This window comes from Botryllus schlosseri, chromosome 1 (genome assembly GCF_051294905.1).
Source record: "Botryllus schlosseri isolate E-star chromosome 1, Bs_hap1, whole genome shotgun sequence".
Lineage (NCBI taxonomy): Eukaryota > Metazoa > Chordata > Ascidiacea > Stolidobranchia > Styelidae > Botryllus > Botryllus schlosseri.
In genome coordinates, this window is record NC_137236.1 from 37,664,439 (window position 1) to 37,686,365 (window position 21,927).

A 21,927-nucleotide genomic window follows, 5' to 3' on the forward strand; every position below is an offset into this window, starting at 1 on the left:
AATGCTAACGGGACTATGAAGGCACATCGAGTGTGGTCATTATCCATGAGATGTGCACAAGCTGACGTTCGAAAATAAATTTATGGCAAATGAACGGTTTATTGTTTCAGAGGCATTGAATCCACCGAAAACTACAGCCGCACCGACCACGATGGCGGCCACGACCACAGCAGCTCCGGTGAAATTGAATTTAATAATTATCAGGCATGGTTATTTTTGGAATGTGCCAAAAAAAAAACAACATAGCATATTTTTGGCCCCTTTGGCATCGCCATGAATGCATATACTTATAGACTCTAATTAATGTGTAAAACGCTTCCGTTCGATCTCTCTTACGCAACAGAAGTCAAAAAACATTCATTATCCTTACTCACTCCATCAAACAGCAATATTAAAGTCCGGATTGAAAACGATGTGGGATGTTACATTCACCCGATGCAAAGTGCATGAGCACGAGCATTGACAACAGGTAAATACCCAGTCAATGCGCTAATTCCCAAAATTAGGAGTCTCTATCACTTCTTCCGAAATATGAAAATTACTACCTGAGTCCTATTTTTGCGGGCAGAAATAATCTACTTCCTAATCGCTTGATATCATCTACTTCTAAATCGTTGGATATCATTTACTTCCGTAAATCCAGATTTAATTACAGGACTTTTTGGTCTCAAACCTTAAGTTTTTCATTCAGCTTTCATGGACCACGCGAAGGATTCACGAGCCCTAATTTAAGAATTCTGGTGTCACTTCATAAAAAATCCTGTCAACTCTTGCAAACATTTTACCGAAAAACTTTTTAAAATATAGTTTTTCGCAAAACCGTGTTTTTGGCATTTAAAAAAATTCATTTTCGGCAGTTTTTAGCATTTGGTTCCGGAAATCCCAAAACCGTCACACCTGGTAATCAGTCTATCGTATCTTTGGCTTCCTGGCCGGTCCACGATATCCACTATAAAACATTATTACGTACTGTTTGATCGTATAAGTCACGATGAAGTGATTTCTAGATAGACAGTTTTCGGAATAGTAAGATAGAATGTGGACGCAGGATACGTCAATAATGTAACGAGCCACGGTGAAAGAGAACTTGGGCCTGAGGTTTTTTTTACATCAAAATAATTTATTACCTTCTTTGCATAAGAAAAGCCTTGCCGCATGAGTCCTCTTCATGACAATAATGTACAATTGCTGAGGAGTTAACAACTTGAAATAAATGTTGTAAGGCACTACCACTAATGGACAATATCAGTTCGAAATTAATCGTGATTGAAAACAACTTTGATTGTTATATGTGGAGTTGATTTTATCGAGTCTGTGTAGAAACCAGCCCGAATTGAAACTGGGGAAAATATGGGATTAGTTGTTGTTGCTGTGAATTAAAAGAAAAAATTGGCGCTCATCACCTAATTTCTTCAGGACCCGTTGGCAGGCTGGACACAGGTGGGCGACGAAAATTGCTACTACCGGTTGTCCGATACTACCGCGACCTGGGAAGCTGCCGAGAACGAATGTGAAGGAGGCGTAAACGACGGCAGACTCGCAGTAACCGGTTTCAACGCACTATTGGCGGAGAGAAGGTGACATCATTTAATTGGGTAATTCCCGAGCTTGATTATGACCGCTTACCCGCAATATTTCAGAGCACTGATGACCGCGCTTCACGCCATTGGAGTTAATTTTTTTATTTGAGCTGACGGCGTGGTGATAGCGGGTATACTCTCGGCAGTGGGGCGTTTATCGATCCGGTGGATGGAGTGGATGTGGAAACGGCCGAATCCTCATTCACTACTGAGCTAGCTGATAGTGTGAACGCAGACGGCGCAGTATGCGGACGAGTGGATGCCGCCGACGATGAAAACCTGGTGTTCGAAGACTGCGACACCACGCCTCGCCGCTACATGTGCGAAGTTTGCATGTAAGATCAAATCACAATTCTATAAGATGACCAAGGTCTGCCGAACACTACTGAATAATATTTCATGAACTATCCCACCCTGACCCATCAATGCGTTTCCATCTTTACCCCAGCCTTATCGTGAGTGCAGTTGGGAATTCCCCTGATACACGCGTTTTGAGGGAACTAGAGTAGTTGAGGATTTCGTACTGCGGTCTTGATTTCGTTATTCTCTATTCATCATGCCCTGCCCCAATATGGAGCTTAAAACATGTCGCGACCACAAACCGGATTCGATCACCAACGCATGCCGGACACTACCGTATACAATCTCACCAATGCGAGAATATCACTCTATCAATATTGAAGTTGAGAGGTAGCCCAATCCGGATTATGCGAGCTGTGAAATCTCATATCGAGGCTGGGCGTCTTTCCCGGGACAGATAACCGAATCTTCGTGTTGACGACGGAGCATCCAAGCTCTCAAAATTCGAATCTGGTCATCTGTCCCGCAAAAGATCCTTTTGCGTCAATATGGGATTTATTATTCTCAAATCCGTGTCCGGACACCTGTCCGACCGTAATATGGGTAAGACCATTCTTCGCAGCGTATAATCGATTTGGACTCTATTGAATAATTTGAAATCAATTACGCGTGACGTTATATGGTGTTTATCGTAAACAACATTTGTAATGAATTTTCATGTATTTTCGTATCTTCCGAAATTAATGATTCATATTTTTGATGACAAAGCACTATTCGAAAGCGTTGTTTATTCGTTACAAAATATATCGAACGTTTCCAAGATCTTTGAGTGGTTGAGTTGATCAGAAAGGAGTAGTAGATGTGGGAGACTTGAAGTTGAAGTTGAGGCGAAGTTACATAGATGCGTTCCATTCTGAAAATTAGTTCGCGGGAGTGTTGAAAAGCTTCCTTCGCACGCTTCGCGTGATTTAGCGTTTTGATTCAATGCATAATCTGCAACAACAGCTCCTGTATGTTATCGTATACGTAACATTTGGAGTTGTAACCATAGCCGACTCGCCGACAATATCGAGTTCAGATCACACTTCGAAAGACATATGGATTTCGGCTATTCCAGTTACTTAGCATCGAAAATTTTCGTGAGGTCACACTTACTCACTCAACTTATCTTAAAGTAAAATTGTTTCTTTAAGATCCCAAAGCGGGAAGTTTGATTTAATGCTCATGTTTGCTACAAGAATTCCATATGCAGATACAAATTATCGGGCCGACTGTTTGTAGTTGGGTGCTTTGTGATCTTTGAAAGGGTTTTATTTACTACATCCTAGAAGGGATTGCATGCAGTGAGCTCCTTTCCTAATATCAAGTTAGAATCCTCCATCCGTATTCGAATCTGAGGTCCATCAAACCTACCAGATTCAAGCTTCTAGTTTGATATGAATACTAGACATATACCCACATTGTTGGCTCAACGGAAAAATTATCCATTTACAAGTCAAAAGAGATTTGACGCATATGATTATGTAAATCCAACACTGGATATACATTTTCCGAGAACCTTTTCTCCCCAGATTCCCAAATTCGTTTCGTTGCACAATACAGGGAATGGGGTGGAATGTTTCATCCATCCCCCAACTTTTGAATGAATAAAAGGCCTATTTGCACGGTACGAGAATGTTCATTCTCACGAATCGACAACGGTGGATGGGGAATTATTCGGGATGGGCATCGGGCATTACCAAAGAATATGTGTAATTGTGTACGTTTTGGCAGTACAATTCAAAGCAGCGATTCCCAGTGCGGCTCCAAGGTAGCCTTGCGGCTCTGATTGACTTCTAAACGTCCCACAAAAATAGAATAGACGACATTTGTTGTTTGTTTCTGTGGATAGTTTTAGACAATTTCTGTAAAGAATGCTAAAATGAGGGATATTGGTTATGACGTCGTAATGAATGGAGTTAGAAATCCAGAGTCGCATAATACTCGGTTCAGAATCGAATTACTAAGGAACTCGAGTTCTTCAACCCCTAAAACGGTTTCAATACAACAGATACTTGTCCCATATATCGCAAATTACATATATCCTTTGGTAGAACTTGGATTACGTCAACTGGAAATCCACGACATAGTAGGTTTGGAAGACGCACAAAGACTTGCCCTGTTTATCTGACGAGATTGTCTCAAATGCTGCAGAATAATCCAATGTTCGATATTTCCCAGGATGCTGCCTCATGTGAAAGGAAAACATCGGTCTGAAGCCGTGCTTCATAACCAAAGGCGGGTTCAACACTGGGATAGTGATGAGGCATCGTTTCGAGAAAGCATTGGCGAAATTCAGATCCTTGAACTACTTTACTTGGTGTTGAAGCTGCGTGCGGAAACCCTATCGTTATTTTATCAGGAATTACGTGACTAGGCTACTAAAATAGAACATAGCAACTTATACTTGGCGAACAGTTTGTATGGAACGAGATCTAACGATAAGACAACGATTTCTAAACCCAAGCGGCATGATACATTTTATGAAAAGTGAGTGAATATAATGCTGAGTGTTGTTCTCACCATATCCGATACTATAGTCTCAATTCCGGTCGCTTGCTATCGGCGAATTTTCTCGAGCATTTTCAAAATTCAATAGATTGTTTGACGTCGTCGGAACATCATAAGTTAATAGCAAACCCCGAAATCAGTAGTTCGAAACCTTTCGAGTAATCGAATTTGAATCAAATATCAGTTCGGATATTTCAGTATTGAAATGTTATCGTCCGAATCATTTTATGGCAAGAAATTGAGGTTGCGGGACTTTCTTCACATTTTGTAAATTTCAATACATGGTGCGGAAGACCGCGATATTCATGTGCAGTGATGAACGATCTGCAGTGTGGTCTCAAATCCCAATGACATATTACTGTGAGCAATTTATGATCAACCAACATAAATATGTGTAGGGTACCTGTCACTATTTACTTTGTGGCCGCGCGGAAAGTGCGTATTTTGACACATCAAGTCTCTCTTGTTGTAATGGCGTCATTTTAGGCGATACACGACTCGAAGTTTCACACTCCACGCGTAATCGAATCCTTCCCTAATTCGATTTTGCCAAGCATTAGAAATAGCTGTAATTTTGCAATATGACATCGCATCGAATCACATTGAAGATATAGCCAATTTTTCTCATCTTCACAGTTCGGCCCTCGGGGGTAATTGGATCTAGCTTCGAAGACGGCAGACGCTGGTACCACCAACGCGTGGATTTCAAGGCGCCAATCTTCACGAGAAGGTAATTTTTGGGCGCTGCCTTTCTTTGTATTATTTTCTCTCACTTCCGTCCAAAGGAGTCGCATTTCTGCCGCCAAAGTCAGTACAGGCGGAAGCGAACAACGGGGCCCTTATATTAACAAATGACGCGTTGAAATTAAAATATCCGATGAGAATCGCGTTACTTTGAGTAAATCATTTCTATTCGCCTACACTTTACCAGTAACCCAGGTCCGACGGTTCTGTGCAGAAGCCTGTTGTCCAAAATTTATCAATCAAGTGATCAAGACGGCATGCGACACAATCCAAACGCAATCGATATCGATTTCAGTCATATGAAATAACCCAAATTTTGAAAACATAGAAAAATAACAATGCTACAATTTCATCGCAGCATGAAAATTATGTTTTAGAAATGAAATTGTCGGTTAAAATAATTGAAATTCTGCCATCAGCAGACTTATAACCGAAGGGAATAATTCGGGTGACATTGTTTTGTGATACGCTGCAAGGCGCGTATACCCCGATCATTTCATATATAAAAAACGCAAGTAAAGCAGCCAAGTTTTCGTTGTCATTGAAATCTCATGTTTTGAGTGATCCAAATTGCCCGTACGCGTCCTACAAGGAGACTTGCCGTTCAACTCAAATCAATTGATTTAAAGTTGAAAGCGTGAAAGGGGCTATAACACGGCGATTGTTTGTATATGTTCTCTGCTGTTTTAACACAGTGCGCTTGTAACGATGCCAGATGCCCTGAGGTGTATGCAGGCGACACAGGCGTCGTTGGCAGCCACCGCTCAGCTTTTAGTCACGAATAGCAATTATTAAAAAAAGAGGGATATCTTTACGCGTCGTTTTTCCCTTCTCATCTACGCTTTGGGACTGTTGAGGCAATAAAAGTATTTACATAGATGGTGGGCGAGTCATATTCTTGAGATCGACCGGAACGCAACTAGCAGCATGTACAAGATGTAAGACGTTGGTTCCGGTGGCTCGGAAACTTTTCTTCAAACTGCGTCTCATTGGGTTTCTGTTATCTGTAATGCGACCCTGCTACAAACATAGGCTTTGCTAGTGCGACTCTTAATCCCTCAACAACGCTAGTGTCATTATGCACGATCTTCTTGTGATGTTCGTTGTCCTTATGAAGAGGAAAGTCATAGTCTTGAAGAACGGATATGGCCGCCGACGACACAGCGCTTGCAGTGGATCGAGTACCATAGAGCGCGTTCATTTCCGATAGAATCCTGTCATAACCGTAATGTTCGATTCATGACGCAGGGCGTCTTAGCTTTGCAGGAACTATGAACCCCCGTCGCCGAGTTTATGATCTCATACCATAGATTCCTATAATTGTGATCGGTATTGTGCACGCTAAATTTACGCTTAAGATATTTTGTAACAGTTGGTAGTTACAGACGATGACGTACCACTCCTTATAGGTCAGGAGCGGGCAACTTCTCCCGTTGGCGGCCCGATATGGGAACTTGAAGTACTTGGCGTGCCAGACTACAGACTATATAGGCTACATTATTAATCGCGTATTTAACCATCGATACAAGGAATCAATCGTATCTAATGTGAATTTTAACTTTAAAGCATAGAGACCAAAAACTGCATTTAATTAATTTACTAACAATAGCGGTCATTTAGAAGTCAAAGTTGTCAACAAGTTCTTTGAACTCTGGCTGCATTTTGGATGTAGAAACCCTTAGCAAAGACTGCATTTGAACAGCAATTATATTGCAACGCGACCTTGTCTCGTAAATGTTCATTGTCGAAAATGTTTGGAGAACCGAACAGAGCAACTATAGTTTCATGTCCATCTTTCTTAGGTTGGAAAACTGGGATTCATTCTGTGACGCATAAAATTTGTCAATAGTTTCAGAATAGAATTTCCCTTTCAGAGAACAAACTCTCAGCGGGCCAGTCAAATTCCTTCGCGGGCTGGAGCCGGCCCGCGGACCGTATGTTGCCCGTCCATGTGTGATAGACTAGGTTTTTAAGGTATTAATATTATATATAATGCACGAGACTAATAATAAACTTGCCGCTACTTCACAATAAGCTAGCGCAACTAACCAGACCACCGAAATATTTTGATGTTTAACGCAAATCACGTAAAGTCCTGAGACCTCACCCCTCATGTGGTTAATACGCTATTCATGTACGGTGTAAACATCTTGGTGTCGATGCTATGCGTACAAAACAAAATATCCTAAGACTGCTGAAAATTCATCTCATTATTCTTGCATTTTATATTATATAGCTAGTAGATTAGAGATGAAGATTTCATTTCTTTGCCTCGCGATTTACGCTTACGTCGCTTACGCATCTGAAGGTGAGTATTCTGTAGTACATTTTTTGAAATTCTCGCATCTGATTATGATTTTAACAGAAAGCGAAAGCGGAAAACCAGAAACGAAGCACGTGAGTTGGTTCACTATTTTGTCCCAATGACGTGACCGTCCACATCCGCCATTTCTTTTGCGTACTAAATCGAGTTCTCGTTCATCTCAGCTAACGACTCATTTCTTATTTTATTTTTCAGGCCGTACAGAGCAACGTACCCAGCCAGGGATATGTACCCTACGGCAGCAATCCGGTCAGACCGCCGCCTGGATATTACCCGCCTCGACCTCAGCCCCAGCCACGGCGAAGGGGCGGTTTGGACCTTCGCAATCCCATCATTTTATACTTACTCTTGAGTGAGTTGTCGAACTTCAACGGGACTGTAAAAGCACATCAAATGTAGCCATTATCCATGAGTTGTGAACAAGCTGATGTTCGAAAATATATTTCTGACAAATGAACAGTAACGTTTTTCAGAGGCATTGACACCCAAAACGACAACCGCTGCGACAACGATGGCGCCCGTGACCACAGTAACCCCGGTAAAATTGCATTATTAATTATCAGGCATGTGCCAAAACAACAAAAATCGCTTATTTTTGGCATTTTTCAGATTTTATTTTTTGTCAATTTTGACATCGCCGTGAATGCATATTTATAGACTCTAATTACTATGTAAAAGACTTCAGTTTGATCATTTTTATGTAACAAAAGTCTCAAAACTTGCACTATCCACACTGCGCCATCAAACAGCAAGATTAAAATCCGGATTGAAAACGATATTGGAGACCTAATTCACCCGATACAAAGCCGACTGCTTCTGCTATAACTAATCTCATTAGTCGATCCGCTGCGCGTGCAAAGGTACCGGCATTCGAACAGATTACAATAATGATGATAAGAATATTAAAGAGTTGCTGGCACGTTCGGACCACAGCTTTCACTATCTAGCCAATCCTTAAAAAGCATGAATGGCTATATTGTTCAATATAGTATGAGAAATTATTCACCGGCAAAGAAAGTGTTGGAAAGAACTGAATGTACATATGCTGATGCATGCATCGTATGTATTCATCGGTACGTCTTTTGCACATGTCTTTTCATTGATGAAACCAGAGTTGCATTCGAAACAAAACTCAGTATTAAATAAACATGTTTAAAGCAAGGCTCTTGTTCGAACATGTTTTTTAGGCAATGACGTCTCGAACATTCAATTGTGACGTCCTAGTAGATTGACATTGACAATTGAAAATAGAGGGTGAATATACTTCCTTTGACGAAATATCTACGTACTAAAGCCATTGAACCGACTATTTTGAGGGTTTCAACCATCCGATATGGTATACGTCGGCTATATCGGGTGGTAATCGTCCGTAGGCCCATACAACATGTTTTTTTGGAAAGTATTTACAAAATTATGGCATAATTATACAACTTAAAAAACGCAATTTCTTTTAGAAGGACTTTGTTTAAAACACCGCTTAAAGCATGTTTAAAACAACCACATGTTTTAAATGCAACCGTAGATGGAACTATGTCCCTATTGAACAACTCGACACAATCTATGAACGAGTGAACAATAAAAATGCAGACATTTTTCAATTGCAGGCACAAGGGTGAATCGAATTTGGCCTAGCTGAATTATGCCTGTATCGCGCGTGTAACAAAATGCATGAGCTTGAGCGTGACAACAGGAAAATACCTAGTCAATGCGCGGATTGAAAAAAGAAATATTAGACTCTCTATCACAGATTCTGAAATACTTGAAGACGTTCTAGGAGGTACAGAACTTCAGTATACAGTTGGATAGTATATTCATATTGAAATGAAACCCGAATATTTTCGGCTGACACTCGTCAGGGGTAATCGTCAGCAACTAGTAGAGAATAAGAAAGAACGTTGTATATCAACAATCGTATCACAAAATATGACGTCACCAGCATGAAACTTCGAATGAGAGAGCGTTCAATGCACTATTCCTAGGTGGTACACGAACTCCTTCTGTTGACAGAGTTTCGGCTGATGTATTTTGATAAAAGTCGACTCCAAGGCACACAAGTGGAAGTGTGAACGGCCCCTCCCAATAACGCGAAATTTGTCGTCTCTATAATTATTCGCACAAATCGCTGACCGATCGAAGGCCATTAATTCTGCAATCGACCAACATCTGTTGGATAATCCGATTTGTGCTAACAACTACAATATGAACAACTACCATATGATCGGGACGGAATACAAGAAAACGCATTGCTCTATCATGTATTCCGGACCCCAATTGTGAAACAGCATCTCGCCGGCTATCCGACAGTCGTCGAGCATGTCCGCATCCAAGTCGAAATACAAGCAATTTCTTCTAAATCAATACTGGCCAGTCTTCAGGATTACCGGACCACGACCTAACATCGACCTCGCCCTCCGCCAAATGCCACCCCATTTTGTCGCTTGCGTCTTATAGTCTCTGCATTACTTTTCATTCAGTGTGCATGCCTCTTATTTACTTTGCCTAGGCTAAGGTGGGTGTCTGATCTTAATGGCTACTCCAAGTTGTTTCGATACCTTCCTATCTCTTCATTGTATCGCAGTCTTGTGATGTTTTGATTGATTGATTGATTACCACCAGGGAATAGTGCACTGAACGCTCTCTCATTCGAAGTTGCATGCAGGTGACGTCATATTTTGTGATACGATTGTTGATATACAACGTTCTTTCTTATTCTCTACTAGTTGCTGACGATTACCCCTGACGAGTGATGCCAGCCGGAAATATTCGGTTTCATTTCAATATGAATATACTATTCCATTGTATTCCGAAATATGCTGATTACTAGCTCAATCCTGCTTTTGCGAGCAGAAATCTTCTAATTCCTAATCACTTAATATCATATGCTTCCAAATCGGTTAATATCATCTGCTTCCAAATCGCTGGATTGATCAATCCACCGGTTGGCCGTAAATCCAGATTTATTCATTAGACTTTTTTGCCTCAAGCCTAAGTTATTCATTCAACTTTCATGAACTCTTGAAGGATCACAAACCCTAATTTAGGAATTCTGCTGTCGCTTCATACAAATTCCTATCAATTGTTGTTGATAGTTTTATCAAAAACTTTAAACAAAATAAATATTTTCACGAAACCTTATTGTTGGCATTTTCAAAATTTTATTTTTGAAAGTTTTGGCATTTGGTTCTTGAAATCCCCAAAAATAACCATACCTGGTAATAATTATATCTTATCTCTAGCTTGCTGGTCGGTCCGCAATATCCACTATAAATACACTGATACACATGGCGCTCTTATCGTTATTCATTTAAAAACTGGCGCCTGGGGAAACAAGTGCAGTTGATGTGTGAACTCGGGCGAGCCGAAACCGGTGAATGGATGCTTCGACAAATTTTCTGCTATCCCGTCCGTTGACAATTCACGGATCCGATTTCTTCAGGATCCGTTAGCTGGATGGACTCAAGTGGGAGATGATAATTGTTACTACTGGTTGTCCCAAACTAGCGAGTCATGGAACGCCGCTGACGTCGCATGTAAAGCAAAACCACCCGGGGGCCGACTCGCCGTCACTGGTCTCAACGTAGATTCGACTGCCAGAAAGTGAGATTGGAATCTTGGTATTTTAACTGAACTTGATTAACATCGTTTATCTGGGATGTTTCAGAGCTCTGATTGACGCGATACCAGCTACAGGAGTTACTTTCTGGGTCGGAGTGGACGGCGTAGTCACCACTGGTACTACCAGCAGCGAGGCGTTCATTGCCCCGTTGGACGGAATCTCAGTGACAACCGCTGGCACCCCCGGATTCACTGCTTCCGGAACGGGAGACATCGCTGCGGCCTGCGGCCGCGTGGAGGCTGCCAATACCGATGCCCTTGTATTAGAAGAATGTAATTTGGCTCGCCGCTACCTGTGCGAAGTTTGCCCTTGAAGAGCGTCGCTCACACGAATCGGGTGCGATGACAAAAACCTGCCGGATATCACCCACCTGCAGACAGTCATTTGAATTACTTTTTAAAAGCCCGTGACATGGACGTTTTGACATATATAAAACATAAAACACGTAACTTCTTGTCACCGAAACCGATATCATGAAATATACAGCCCAGCAATACCATAACATCTTTATACCCTCCTCTCCCAATATTCTCGTGACTGAAGTTTGGTAATTACCTGGCGCGATTTCGCTCGCTTTGACGTTCAAAACATTTTTGGCAATTTCCATGTACGATTACAAGTCCCGATCTCCAAATTCCCAGAACCCGGATCCGGTCACCAATAAGGGTAACGCAGTTTTTCGTCACGGATGATTGATTTTAGCGCCACTGAATAGTTCGAAAATCAGTGCTGGGTGACGTCATACGACGTTTCTCGTAAATGATATTCGTGATGAATTTTCATATCTTTCGAAATTAATGATTCATATTTTTGATGACAAAGCATCTTTCGAAAGAGTTGTTTATTCATTATAAAAATATATCCAATAATGATGCGAGGTTCTTCGTCAGTGCGTGAGTTGATTAGAAGCCAAGAAAAATGTAGTAGAAGTTGAATTTGAGTTTTGAGGCGAAGTTACATATATTCGGGAAATTAGTTCGCGAGCATCTTCGTCAGAGGGTCAATTCATCAGAAGCCGGGAAAGACGTAATTGACGTTGAATATGAATTTTGAGGCGAAGTTTCTGGAAATTAGTTCACGGGAGTGGTTCCAAGCTTAGCCTACTCTTCAAGCTTCGCGTGTCTCCTTGTTATGAATAATGAGATAATGCATCACATCAGCTCCTGAATGCAATATGCAATCGCCCGCATTGCAAAAGGTATTGTGTGATTTAGAAAGGTTTAGCAGATTTTCGAGTGAAGAATACTAGCCTCAGATCTCGAGACTCTTGACTCGGGAATCAAGTCGACCCAGGCTCCTATTTCTGGCGATTTGACCACCTATACTGCTGATCAGAAGGATTGATGTCGATATCATGTTCTTGGTTGGCAAGATTGTTTTAAGTATTGAAATTGTTACATGTTACGTTATACATTTAAGCTTTCCAGGCTCTTCATGTTGTTTTGAAATCGTAATTAGTGGCATTCGATTACTTGACTAGTTGTCTAATGCTCGATTCGGATTCGATTCACCAGAGCACTCAATCAAGCCCTTAATCAGTGTCAAAATCACAAATGATAGACTGACACTAGTCAAACGATGACAAACAGATGCAGCGAGTTATAGGTTGGATTATATCAGGTTTAAATCCAACTTACAGAAGTCTGGGACACTCGGATAGTTATGGCGTCAAGTGTTGAGAATGCATTTGCGAAATATCTGTCCTTGAACTGCTGCGCTGGACCGTTATACTGTGAGTGTAAACCCAATGGGTATTTGACCCAGCATTAGTTAAAATACATAGATTGCAAATAGGCAATGCGTTTATCTAGATCAAGATCAGTGATTCTCAACCTTTTTCGATCCATCGCCTCCTAATCAATCTCGACACAAATTTTCGCGGCGCAATATTTACGCATCCGAAAAAGACGAGATATAAACGGGAAGTTGATTCACGTAACTCTAATGGCTGGTGAAATGACTGAAAAAGGATATTTTACGAGTAGGTGCTCGAAAAACCGGTTTCAGCATCTACTTTCCTTTGATTTAACCTCTTTTTTCGCGTCATATGGAGAACAATCCACCTTCACGTGCATTTTGGACGTGATATTTTATTATATCTCAACGAAATTTTCGCCCCCTATCGCCCTCCTGTCGCACCAGTGATATTTTCACGTTTTGTTCCTCACAATCGCCCACCGGGGACGACATCGACCACCTTGGGAACGACTGATGTATATCTAATGATGATGCGACAATTATAAAACCAAGGGTGAAGTCACATTCTATGAAAAGTAGCCTACGTAGAGCTAATGCTGATCGTTCACTCTTAGCGAAAAGAGTGGGTATGCACACCCCAAAAACTGGTACACGAAAACAGAACTTACGTAACCCTACGGGTGTATATGACCAGAATTCACCCCATTTCTCGGTGTGTACATCGGATACTTCACCCCACCCATTAGAATTGATAGGGGTGTAATTTCCCTATAGACGCCCTACGTGAAACCCTGTATCTTCTTCCAGATGGCCGACTATTGCAAATAAACAGTCTTGATTGTATATATTCGATATAAATTGAACCATAGTAACATAAAATGGAAACATATTTCGTGAAATAACCAAAACAGAGATCCCAGCGACGGAGAAAAGAAATCCACTGAAAATGCTGCTCGAAGAACGTGTAATGTTGGGAAGGCGCCTAATATTGGGAAGGCACCCACTCCTAGTTTTCGTCAAATGCTTTTTACGACGAGGGTTGAGTCACTATCTTCAGCAAATACTTGCGGCATCATCCTGACATCAAAATGCATATTCACAACCCAATTAACAGGCACATGCTAACATATGTAAATTGGAAAATTGATAACTAAACGAAAGACCACAATAATAGAAGCCTTTACGAAGTATATATAAACATATTTTCACAAAGTACTTACAAAAAATCATGTGTTTCACTTGCTATACTGGATTGCTGTTCAGACCGAGGCCCGGTAGGGGAACTCAACGCTTTAGAAAACTTATTCACACACGATTTCTGTATGTGTAAGCAAATAGGCATCAACAAGATGGAAATTTATAGACAGTTGTCATGACAACCGCATGTAACAGGCAGACTTGGAAAACTGGAATACTTTCACCTTCTTCGAATTAGATTGGAATTAATTAAAACTACGAAGTGTTTTTCGAACTAGTAGAATTAGAATTATAGCTAAACAGGTATTTCGAAATTAGATTAAATTTGGAATTATAGCGAACAGAGTTTTTTCCAAATTAGATTCGAATAAGAAATACTGAATTCGCGAAAAGTTCAATAAAACTCTGTTAATATCAAATCATAGTTCATCTTATGAGCATGACAATAGCATATGTCTGTACAGCAAGCTTGGCTCGTTTCGCACTCTACAGTTCTACTGTAGCATTTGCAGAAGAAAAAAAAATTAGATTAGAATTTAAGTTAGAGCATAGAAAGATTTCACAAAATAGATTGGAATTAGAATTAGAGCCTAGAATTATTTCACAAATGAGAATAGAATTAGAATACCGACATTTTGCTTCAATGAGTATAAGTTTGGTAAGAGCACCTGTATCTGGAAAAACTGAATATATTTTTGAAGATTTTTGATGTCAGTAGTGTCATATGCCATCAGTAATTTTACATTAGTCGCCAAGATAGATATCGCAATTTTGAAAGTAGACATCACCGAAAAACTGCATACCATACTTGAGTACTTTTTACGACATTTCGTATTCTAATTCCACTTGGTATAGCTTTGAAATGTATTGGGAACTGGTACATCTACATGTAATCGAGTGTAAATTTACGGCTGAATTTCTACATCGACTTGTAGTAGCGACGCTGGCAACTTGGACAATCTCTGCTTTGATTTACCTTATATATGCGAGTACGAAAGTTGACATCTGGTATCGTTAACAAAGTTGTAATACCTGGTGGCTTGATAACAAGTCTTTCATTTTCCACAGCATACTCCTAAATTTGGTTAATCCTTGTGCTGCATGCAGTCTTGAAGCAGCATCCTAAAATTTAAAGAAAATCAGAGTAAGAGAGGCATGGACTTTGATTCAAAGTTTACTAAATTGGTATTGATTCAAAACACGAAACGTTTCCTGGGTATTCAATATTGACTTTGAGAAGGGATTGAAAGCGACCACAGATATAGGTGTGAGTCCTAGGCGAAACTTCAGGGGGGCATATCTATATAAACACAGTTTCTGGAGGGCTTGGCCCTCCGCCCCGCCCCTGTCGCAAAACCTGTTACATTTCACATGTCAAACAATCTCCTGATTGCTAAATGGTCTGTGGACATTAGGGGGGGGTGAAAAATAATTCTTTTTCTCAAATTGTACAGGCTACTTGATAAAATTGCTAGTATTTTATTCAAATCCTAGTTTTTCACCATCAACAACTCCGCTTCCGCTAGTTGGAATTGAGTGAAATTTCGTGGACATCGGTCTATAGCAGGGGTGGGCAAACTTTTGAGCTTGCGGGCCGCATTCAACATCTGAATCCATTCGCGGGCCGCACTATATAAAATTGGGATCATAAACCAAAACGCAATATTGCTGGTACTTGATTATATAGCAAGGACATGGAGATAAAATATATGGTTACTTGAAACAAACCAAACATTGCTATGATGATATCGTACTCGCGCCAGAAACAATGGCGAGATTTCATAGGCTGGTCGACCTCAATAACCAATTTGTCAAAACTATAGAGATGAAAGTCCGTTGTCCCGATTCTTAGAACGGGATTGAAATTTAAATCTTGGAGCAGTGATCAGTTCATTAATTTACTAATTCCGTTTTGGGTTCAGTTCCTGGACACACAATACTGACAGCATCATAACTATGTTAGCTTCAAACACGCTTCTACTTTATGTGTAGATTTCGCGTCCCCTTATCGTCATATCACAAAACGCAACCAGGATGCTATAGCCAGCCTAACGGATATTTTGGTGGCATGGGAGGTTACGACTATTGATGACAGATTTTGAAATATGAAATTCATACTAAATACAGAGCAATAATTATGAACTTTAAGTAAAAAAAATTTCAGTTGAGCTCAGCTTCGCGATCCCCTTCAGATGCTTTCATGACCCAAAGGGGCACGTGTCCCCCAGGTTGAGACCCACTGCCTTTGAATAATCATGGTGAAATATACTAAGAAAAAGTTTAATCAAGTCCCTGCATTAATTCAATATTTTTAATAAGTTTCTTTAGACTCTCGAGGGCCGCACAGAACGGTGTTGCGGTCTGCATGCGGCCCGCATGCCGTACTTTGCCCACCCTTGGTCTATAGTCAACCGAACAATTTCACGGGGTGAACAGAAAATTTAAAAATATTTTTCATTCATTTTTATATAATAAATAAAAAACCTTCTCCTGCAGCAATGCGGCTAGTGGTTGGAATTGAACCAAATTTGGTGTAGAGGCTTCAATTAGGTTACCTAACAATTTTATCAAGTAGCGAATAGAATTTGAGAAAAAAATCTGTATAATCAATCACAGAATCCATTTATAACTGGCAACTAGGTGTCCTTCAAGATTAAGATCTGATTTTCATGTGTCAAAGTAATCACAAATGCAATGGCAATGTAAACTCAAAAAGCAAAAGTTTATTCTTTTTGATGATAGGATTGCAATGAGTCGAGTCATGATATTTTTGTGACTAGACTTAGCTCAGAATATAAAAGTCAAGTAGGACTGACTTATGACTCGGAACCTTGCGACTTGATTGCAGCCCTGAATGAGGACCAAGAGCTAATCGATCACTAAGGGGACCAAACAACGTAGTCGATATAATACATAAGCAACATAGAATTGAAACTTCCAATGAATGAAGGAACTAATATGACCTGATAGCGGCAACTGAATTGATGCATTTAGTACTTCAAAACAGGAGAAATCAAAATGATGATAGCAAATATGACACGAAAATAAAAAAGAACAACTAAATGAAAACTATCATACGGGTACAAAATGACATTGGCCGGGTGCAAACTTACCAAAGTAGCCGAGACATCATAATTCATGTATGACAACAACATCAAAAACAAACAATAATGACTTCCCTTCTTTGACAAAATAACTCGACCAAGAGGGGTTTATGATCATGAAGAATTATTACCGGATCACTCAACAAGGATTAACTCATGGACTATATTTCTAGAGCAAAAGCTAAAGAAAATTAATTTATTCCTAACAGTTAAAACAACAAAAGTACCAACAGAACATAAGACAAATACCTGTCGGTCGGTATATTACAAATCATCTGTTGTCCCATAAGTTACCTGACCCAGATATATAGCTTCATCTTTATGATAACAAGGTATTTATGAAAGTTTGGGGACCACCGATCTAGAAGATATGAAGGACATGACAAAAAATCAGTATTGATCATTAATTTGTAGCCAGCCAGTACTAATGCCAGTAAAGATATGATGATTAGGGCTATCAAGTAATCCTTGTAGACTGATTTTGTAGAAAAGTCTCTTTGTCATATTTATTGTCACTGGGTAATTTCATCACTGGGTAATTCCATATCAAATCAACCAGTCAGTTGTCACCCAGCCATAACGTTCTATTACTTTTACAATGAATGCTTGCGACGATACAAGTCATAAAACAGCTTAGCCAGATCGCCTTGTCTAAGGATAGAATAGAAGTCTAAGCTTTTGAAACTGACAATAAAAAGAGGTCAGGGGTCAGAACCAGGCTTATAATAATTTTCAGTAGTAAGTCATACACAGCGTCAAATTCAAAGACTGTTAGCACAACTCTGTCGAAACAAAAGTTGCAAACGCTAGTTTCAAGAGGAACTAAAGATAACCCACATCGCCTGCTACTGCCTACAATATACATTGCCGTCACAACTATAAAAGTATGTATTCAATAAAAACTCGAGTTTCTCACCATTCTATGTTACAATAGCTCTGATATGACACAGCTGATGGAAATTTCAAAGTTGACAGAACGGAGAGGGATACTTCAATGAATTTCATAGGCAATGACCGTAAACTTTGAGTTACATGCTGGTGCCGTACACAAAAAAGCTAAATCGTAACATGAATAATATCTTAGATCAACTTCTACAACATAGCTTATGTAAAGAACTTACAAAAATTCTATCAATCTTTCGATTGAATGAGCCGGAAAGGCTTGTTTTTATCATGCGCCAACTTGAAAAGCTGAGATTGGAATTTAAAAACTTGAAATTGTGATGTGATGTAGGCTACTCGGATATATTGCACAATGATTTGATCCAAATTTCGGTCGAATCTAAAAACTGAAGTAGACCGAATAATTTGTTTTAGGCCTACTCACATGGAGTTAGTCTATTAGGCCTACTGAAGATGAATGGGATGCACCGGCCACTGAAAATATGTATCATATTTCCTGTATACTCTGCAGTAGTTTATTGAAGATGTTATTGTAGTTTTAAAATACTGGGAAAATGGTGTAGAATATTATTGAAAAAATATCGTCGAAGTCAAATAATCATTCATGACGAAATTTTACGTTTGGTATGTGATCACATCTCTCGCACAAATCTCTTTTACATAACCAATTAGATGAAAAGGAGTAGCAGCGAGGTCTTGAAAACTATGTAAATACTTGTTGAGTGGATAATGCGATACCGGTAGGCTACCTTAAATCTGCAAAGATTCTGGGCGGTTAATTGCTGGAGGGGGCACGAAAAGCATGTAAATAAACCGGGTCGCTTTCGGGAGCATTTGGAAGCGTTTCCTTTAATTGCAAAATGAATATAGTACGGTACTTAAAAACTAAGTAGGCACTTCTAAAGGGTGCAAACAAATGATCATTGATTACTTTTCACGATACCCGTGTGCATGGATTTCCATGGTTATTCGCGAAATGATACCGTAACTAATAATCGCGTAAATGGGGAGCCCGCATAAAATCAAAGTAAGCTCTTTTACCAGTTGCAGAAATTCAATGATCGACAACTGTTTATGGTACCATATTCAACACCAGTACATGAATTTTCACAGTTATTCGCAAAATGATAACTATAATTTCCATAAATGTAGACGAAGGGGGGCCCCCACTCATAAAATCAGAGTCAGCTTTTCTAACGGGTGCAGAAATTAAATGATCAACAACTGTTCACGGTACAATATTCGACATGGGTACATGAATTTCCACGGGTATTCGCAAAATGATAACTACATTTCTCGTGAATGTAGGAGGGGTCCCCTCCTACAATCAAACAAGCTCTTATAGCGGGAGCATAAATTTAATGATCAACTACTGTTTACGTTACCATATTCTACCTGGGTATATGTATTTTAACGATTATTCGTAAAATGACAACTAAAATTCGCATATTTAAGAAGGGGCCCTCATAAAAAGTCAAAGGAAGCTCTTTTAGCAGGTGCAGAAATTTAATGATCAACCACTGTTTACGGTATCATATTCTACAATGATGCATGGATTTTGATGGTTATTCATAAAATGATAACTAAAAACTGAGAATTGTTGATTGACTCCTCCTTACGATACAATACCATATTCTTTATAGATACAAGGATTTCCGCGTATATTCAGAAATGATAATACTTCAGAAAAGCGCGTAAACCAGATTAATAGTTGAAAAAAAAAACGCGTTAACCTCGAAAGCGCGTAAATCAAACTGGGGAGGGGGGCCTAGGCGACCGCCTACCTCGCCTATCGCAAAAGCCACCACAGATCTGAATGTGTCTTGATTAGAAAACCACGACTTGTCTTATACATGGAAATTAGGAACTTAGCTGGATGCTAATGATTACCTTGGAATTTGTGCTCTTGATAACGATCCGTCACTGTTTCGCAGCAGACGTTTTACCGTTAAATGTGACGTCGACTTGGTGGAAATGCCCTGATATGATCTTGTATAGTAGCATCCTAAAATTGAAAATATAACCATGAGGCAAAAACATTTAGTGGACAATTTGGCAGCGAAATTAGCGAAGGGAGCGATAGGGGGGCGATGCCGCGTTAAAACGGCCTAACTGGAGCCAATTCGGAGAAATGACCTTTTTTTTAGTCAACCTACGAAAATTTAGCTGCAAAAGTGTAAAAGTTCGACATCGAGCCGGAAAGTTGACCTTTTTTTTAGTCAACCAACCGGTCTTTACAGTTTGTATGCTAGCTATTCGGTTCACGAAACTTGGGGGGCGATGATTGGTGTGAAGCTTGAGAAGGGGCGATGAGCCGAAAAAGGTTGGGAACCACTGCGCTACAGTATAGTCAGCGAATAATGCTTATTCAACAAATCAATGAAATTTATATAAAGAATACATCGTTGTCTAATGTAAAAAATCTAGCAGGCGTACGTGGACCATCTTGATTTGATATGGTTATTGTATCATAAAAGCAAATCCATGTGATTGAAGTCTTGGCTACTCCTGTATAACTTGTTGATGGGATAATATCGGTAGCAAGTATAGAAACCCTTTGTACACTCTGCTCAGTAACAATGTACTGGTTTGGCCTCTAGACCGGTAAGGCGTAAGCTTATATTCCCTAGCAAGTCTTGGTCGAAATTGTTGGCAAAGCGACGGAAGATATTGATTTTATGGGATTATTATATTATTTGATTGCTCCAGATGATATATTATGGCGACGTTTAAAAAGTCAGTATGCACTTCAGCACTGTGGCATAATGTGGCCCGAGTCATCGCTAGGTATCGTTTTGTACATTAATATAACACTTCACTGAAATGCTGGGTTGGAAGTGATAAAATGACGTCACGTGACGTCATGAGGTTCACGTTCGTGTTCACACAGAACCTTTCAAAAAGGTTCGCGTTCACACGAACCTGAACCTTTCAGAGGTTCACACCATCCCTATACTGTATAAATCAATAATATCACCTAACTTGTTATTGTAGCACACATCTTCTGCTTTTGAATTGATATCAGCCGGTGAATGAACTTGGAGTTTTTGACAGGAAGGAATTTGGATGACGAGGACACGATTAGCTGTAGCCTACAGCGTAGGTTATCCTAACATTCGAATTTTAAAACATGCAGGAGGCAATGAAATTATCATTATGATACAAACAACGTAATGTGAATGGTAGAAATTGTCTAAGATTTGGCGTTGTCTATCTTTCAGAGCGTGTTACACAATCGCTCAGCCTAGGTTGTTGTGACAGATCGGCAATGTAAACATGTTTCGGCAAAAGGTGGCTTACACCCAATGCTCCCACTAAGCTGTGCACGTGCGCAAATGCGCTGTGCTGACAAAGTCTCTGCGCAGAGAAAATCTAAGTTGCGCACAAGAAATCCGAAGTGGTGACCTTTTTTTAGTCGTTACGCACTGTTGTCCAAGGGTTTACGCAGTGAGTTAGTTAGTGAGTGTACGCAGACTCGTCAAAAATTAGAGGAAGCATTGCTTACACCTTTGTGCGATTGATCTGAATTTGATTGATTGGTTCGTCCGTCGTAAGCAAATCAATTGAGAAAAATCTAAATTGCCGATTTATAAGTGACCGCAGTACAGGGCCTGTATAGATATGTTTTTTTTTCTTGTTCCAACGCAGTCCGCTTGCAACGATATCAGATACATTCATGAACGGTACTTTTTTAAATCGGGGATCATTTAAGGTGTCACATTTTCTCTCTCGTTTTTTCCTTGGCAATTTAGAGACTTACGAAGTATATACATAAATGTTGCGTGAGACACATCTTCAGAAAGACGGAACGCAACTAGTAGTAGGTTCAAGATGCACGAAGACGGTTATGTTAGACCAGTGGTTCTTAACCGGTGTTCAATGGAAGAGTAGTGGTTCTGTGATGTAGTCTCA

The 21,927-nt window shown here is 40.0% G+C and overlaps 2 protein-coding genes across 2 annotated transcripts in view; both read left to right on the forward strand.

Moving 5' to 3' along the window:
- The window catches only part of LOC145436218 (uncharacterized), a 135,021-nt gene extending 123,031 nt beyond the window's left edge, over window positions 1-11,990 (forward strand). The window contains exons 2-7 of the mRNA XM_080313577.1: window positions 7,409-7,482; window positions 7,540-7,571; window positions 7,693-7,849; window positions 7,971-8,035; window positions 10,934-11,094; window positions 11,159-11,990. Coding sequence (XP_080169703.1) covers window positions 7,425-7,482; window positions 7,540-7,571; window positions 7,693-7,849; window positions 7,971-8,035; window positions 10,934-11,094; window positions 11,159-11,426 — 741 coding nt within the window. The 5' untranslated portion in view covers window positions 7,409-7,424 and the 3' untranslated portion in view covers window positions 11,427-11,990. The remainder of the gene's footprint in view (window positions 1-7,408; window positions 7,483-7,539; window positions 7,572-7,692; window positions 7,850-7,970; window positions 8,036-10,933; window positions 11,095-11,158) is intronic.
- LOC145436229 (uncharacterized) overlaps window positions 1-21,927 on the forward strand; it is an 83,638-nt gene that overhangs the window by 443 nt on the left and 61,268 nt on the right. The window contains exon 4 of the mRNA XM_080313596.1: window positions 111-178. Within this exon, the coding sequence (XP_080169722.1) occupies window positions 152-178 (27 nt within the window). The 5' untranslated portion in view covers window positions 111-151. The remainder of the gene's footprint in view (window positions 1-110; window positions 179-21,927) is intronic.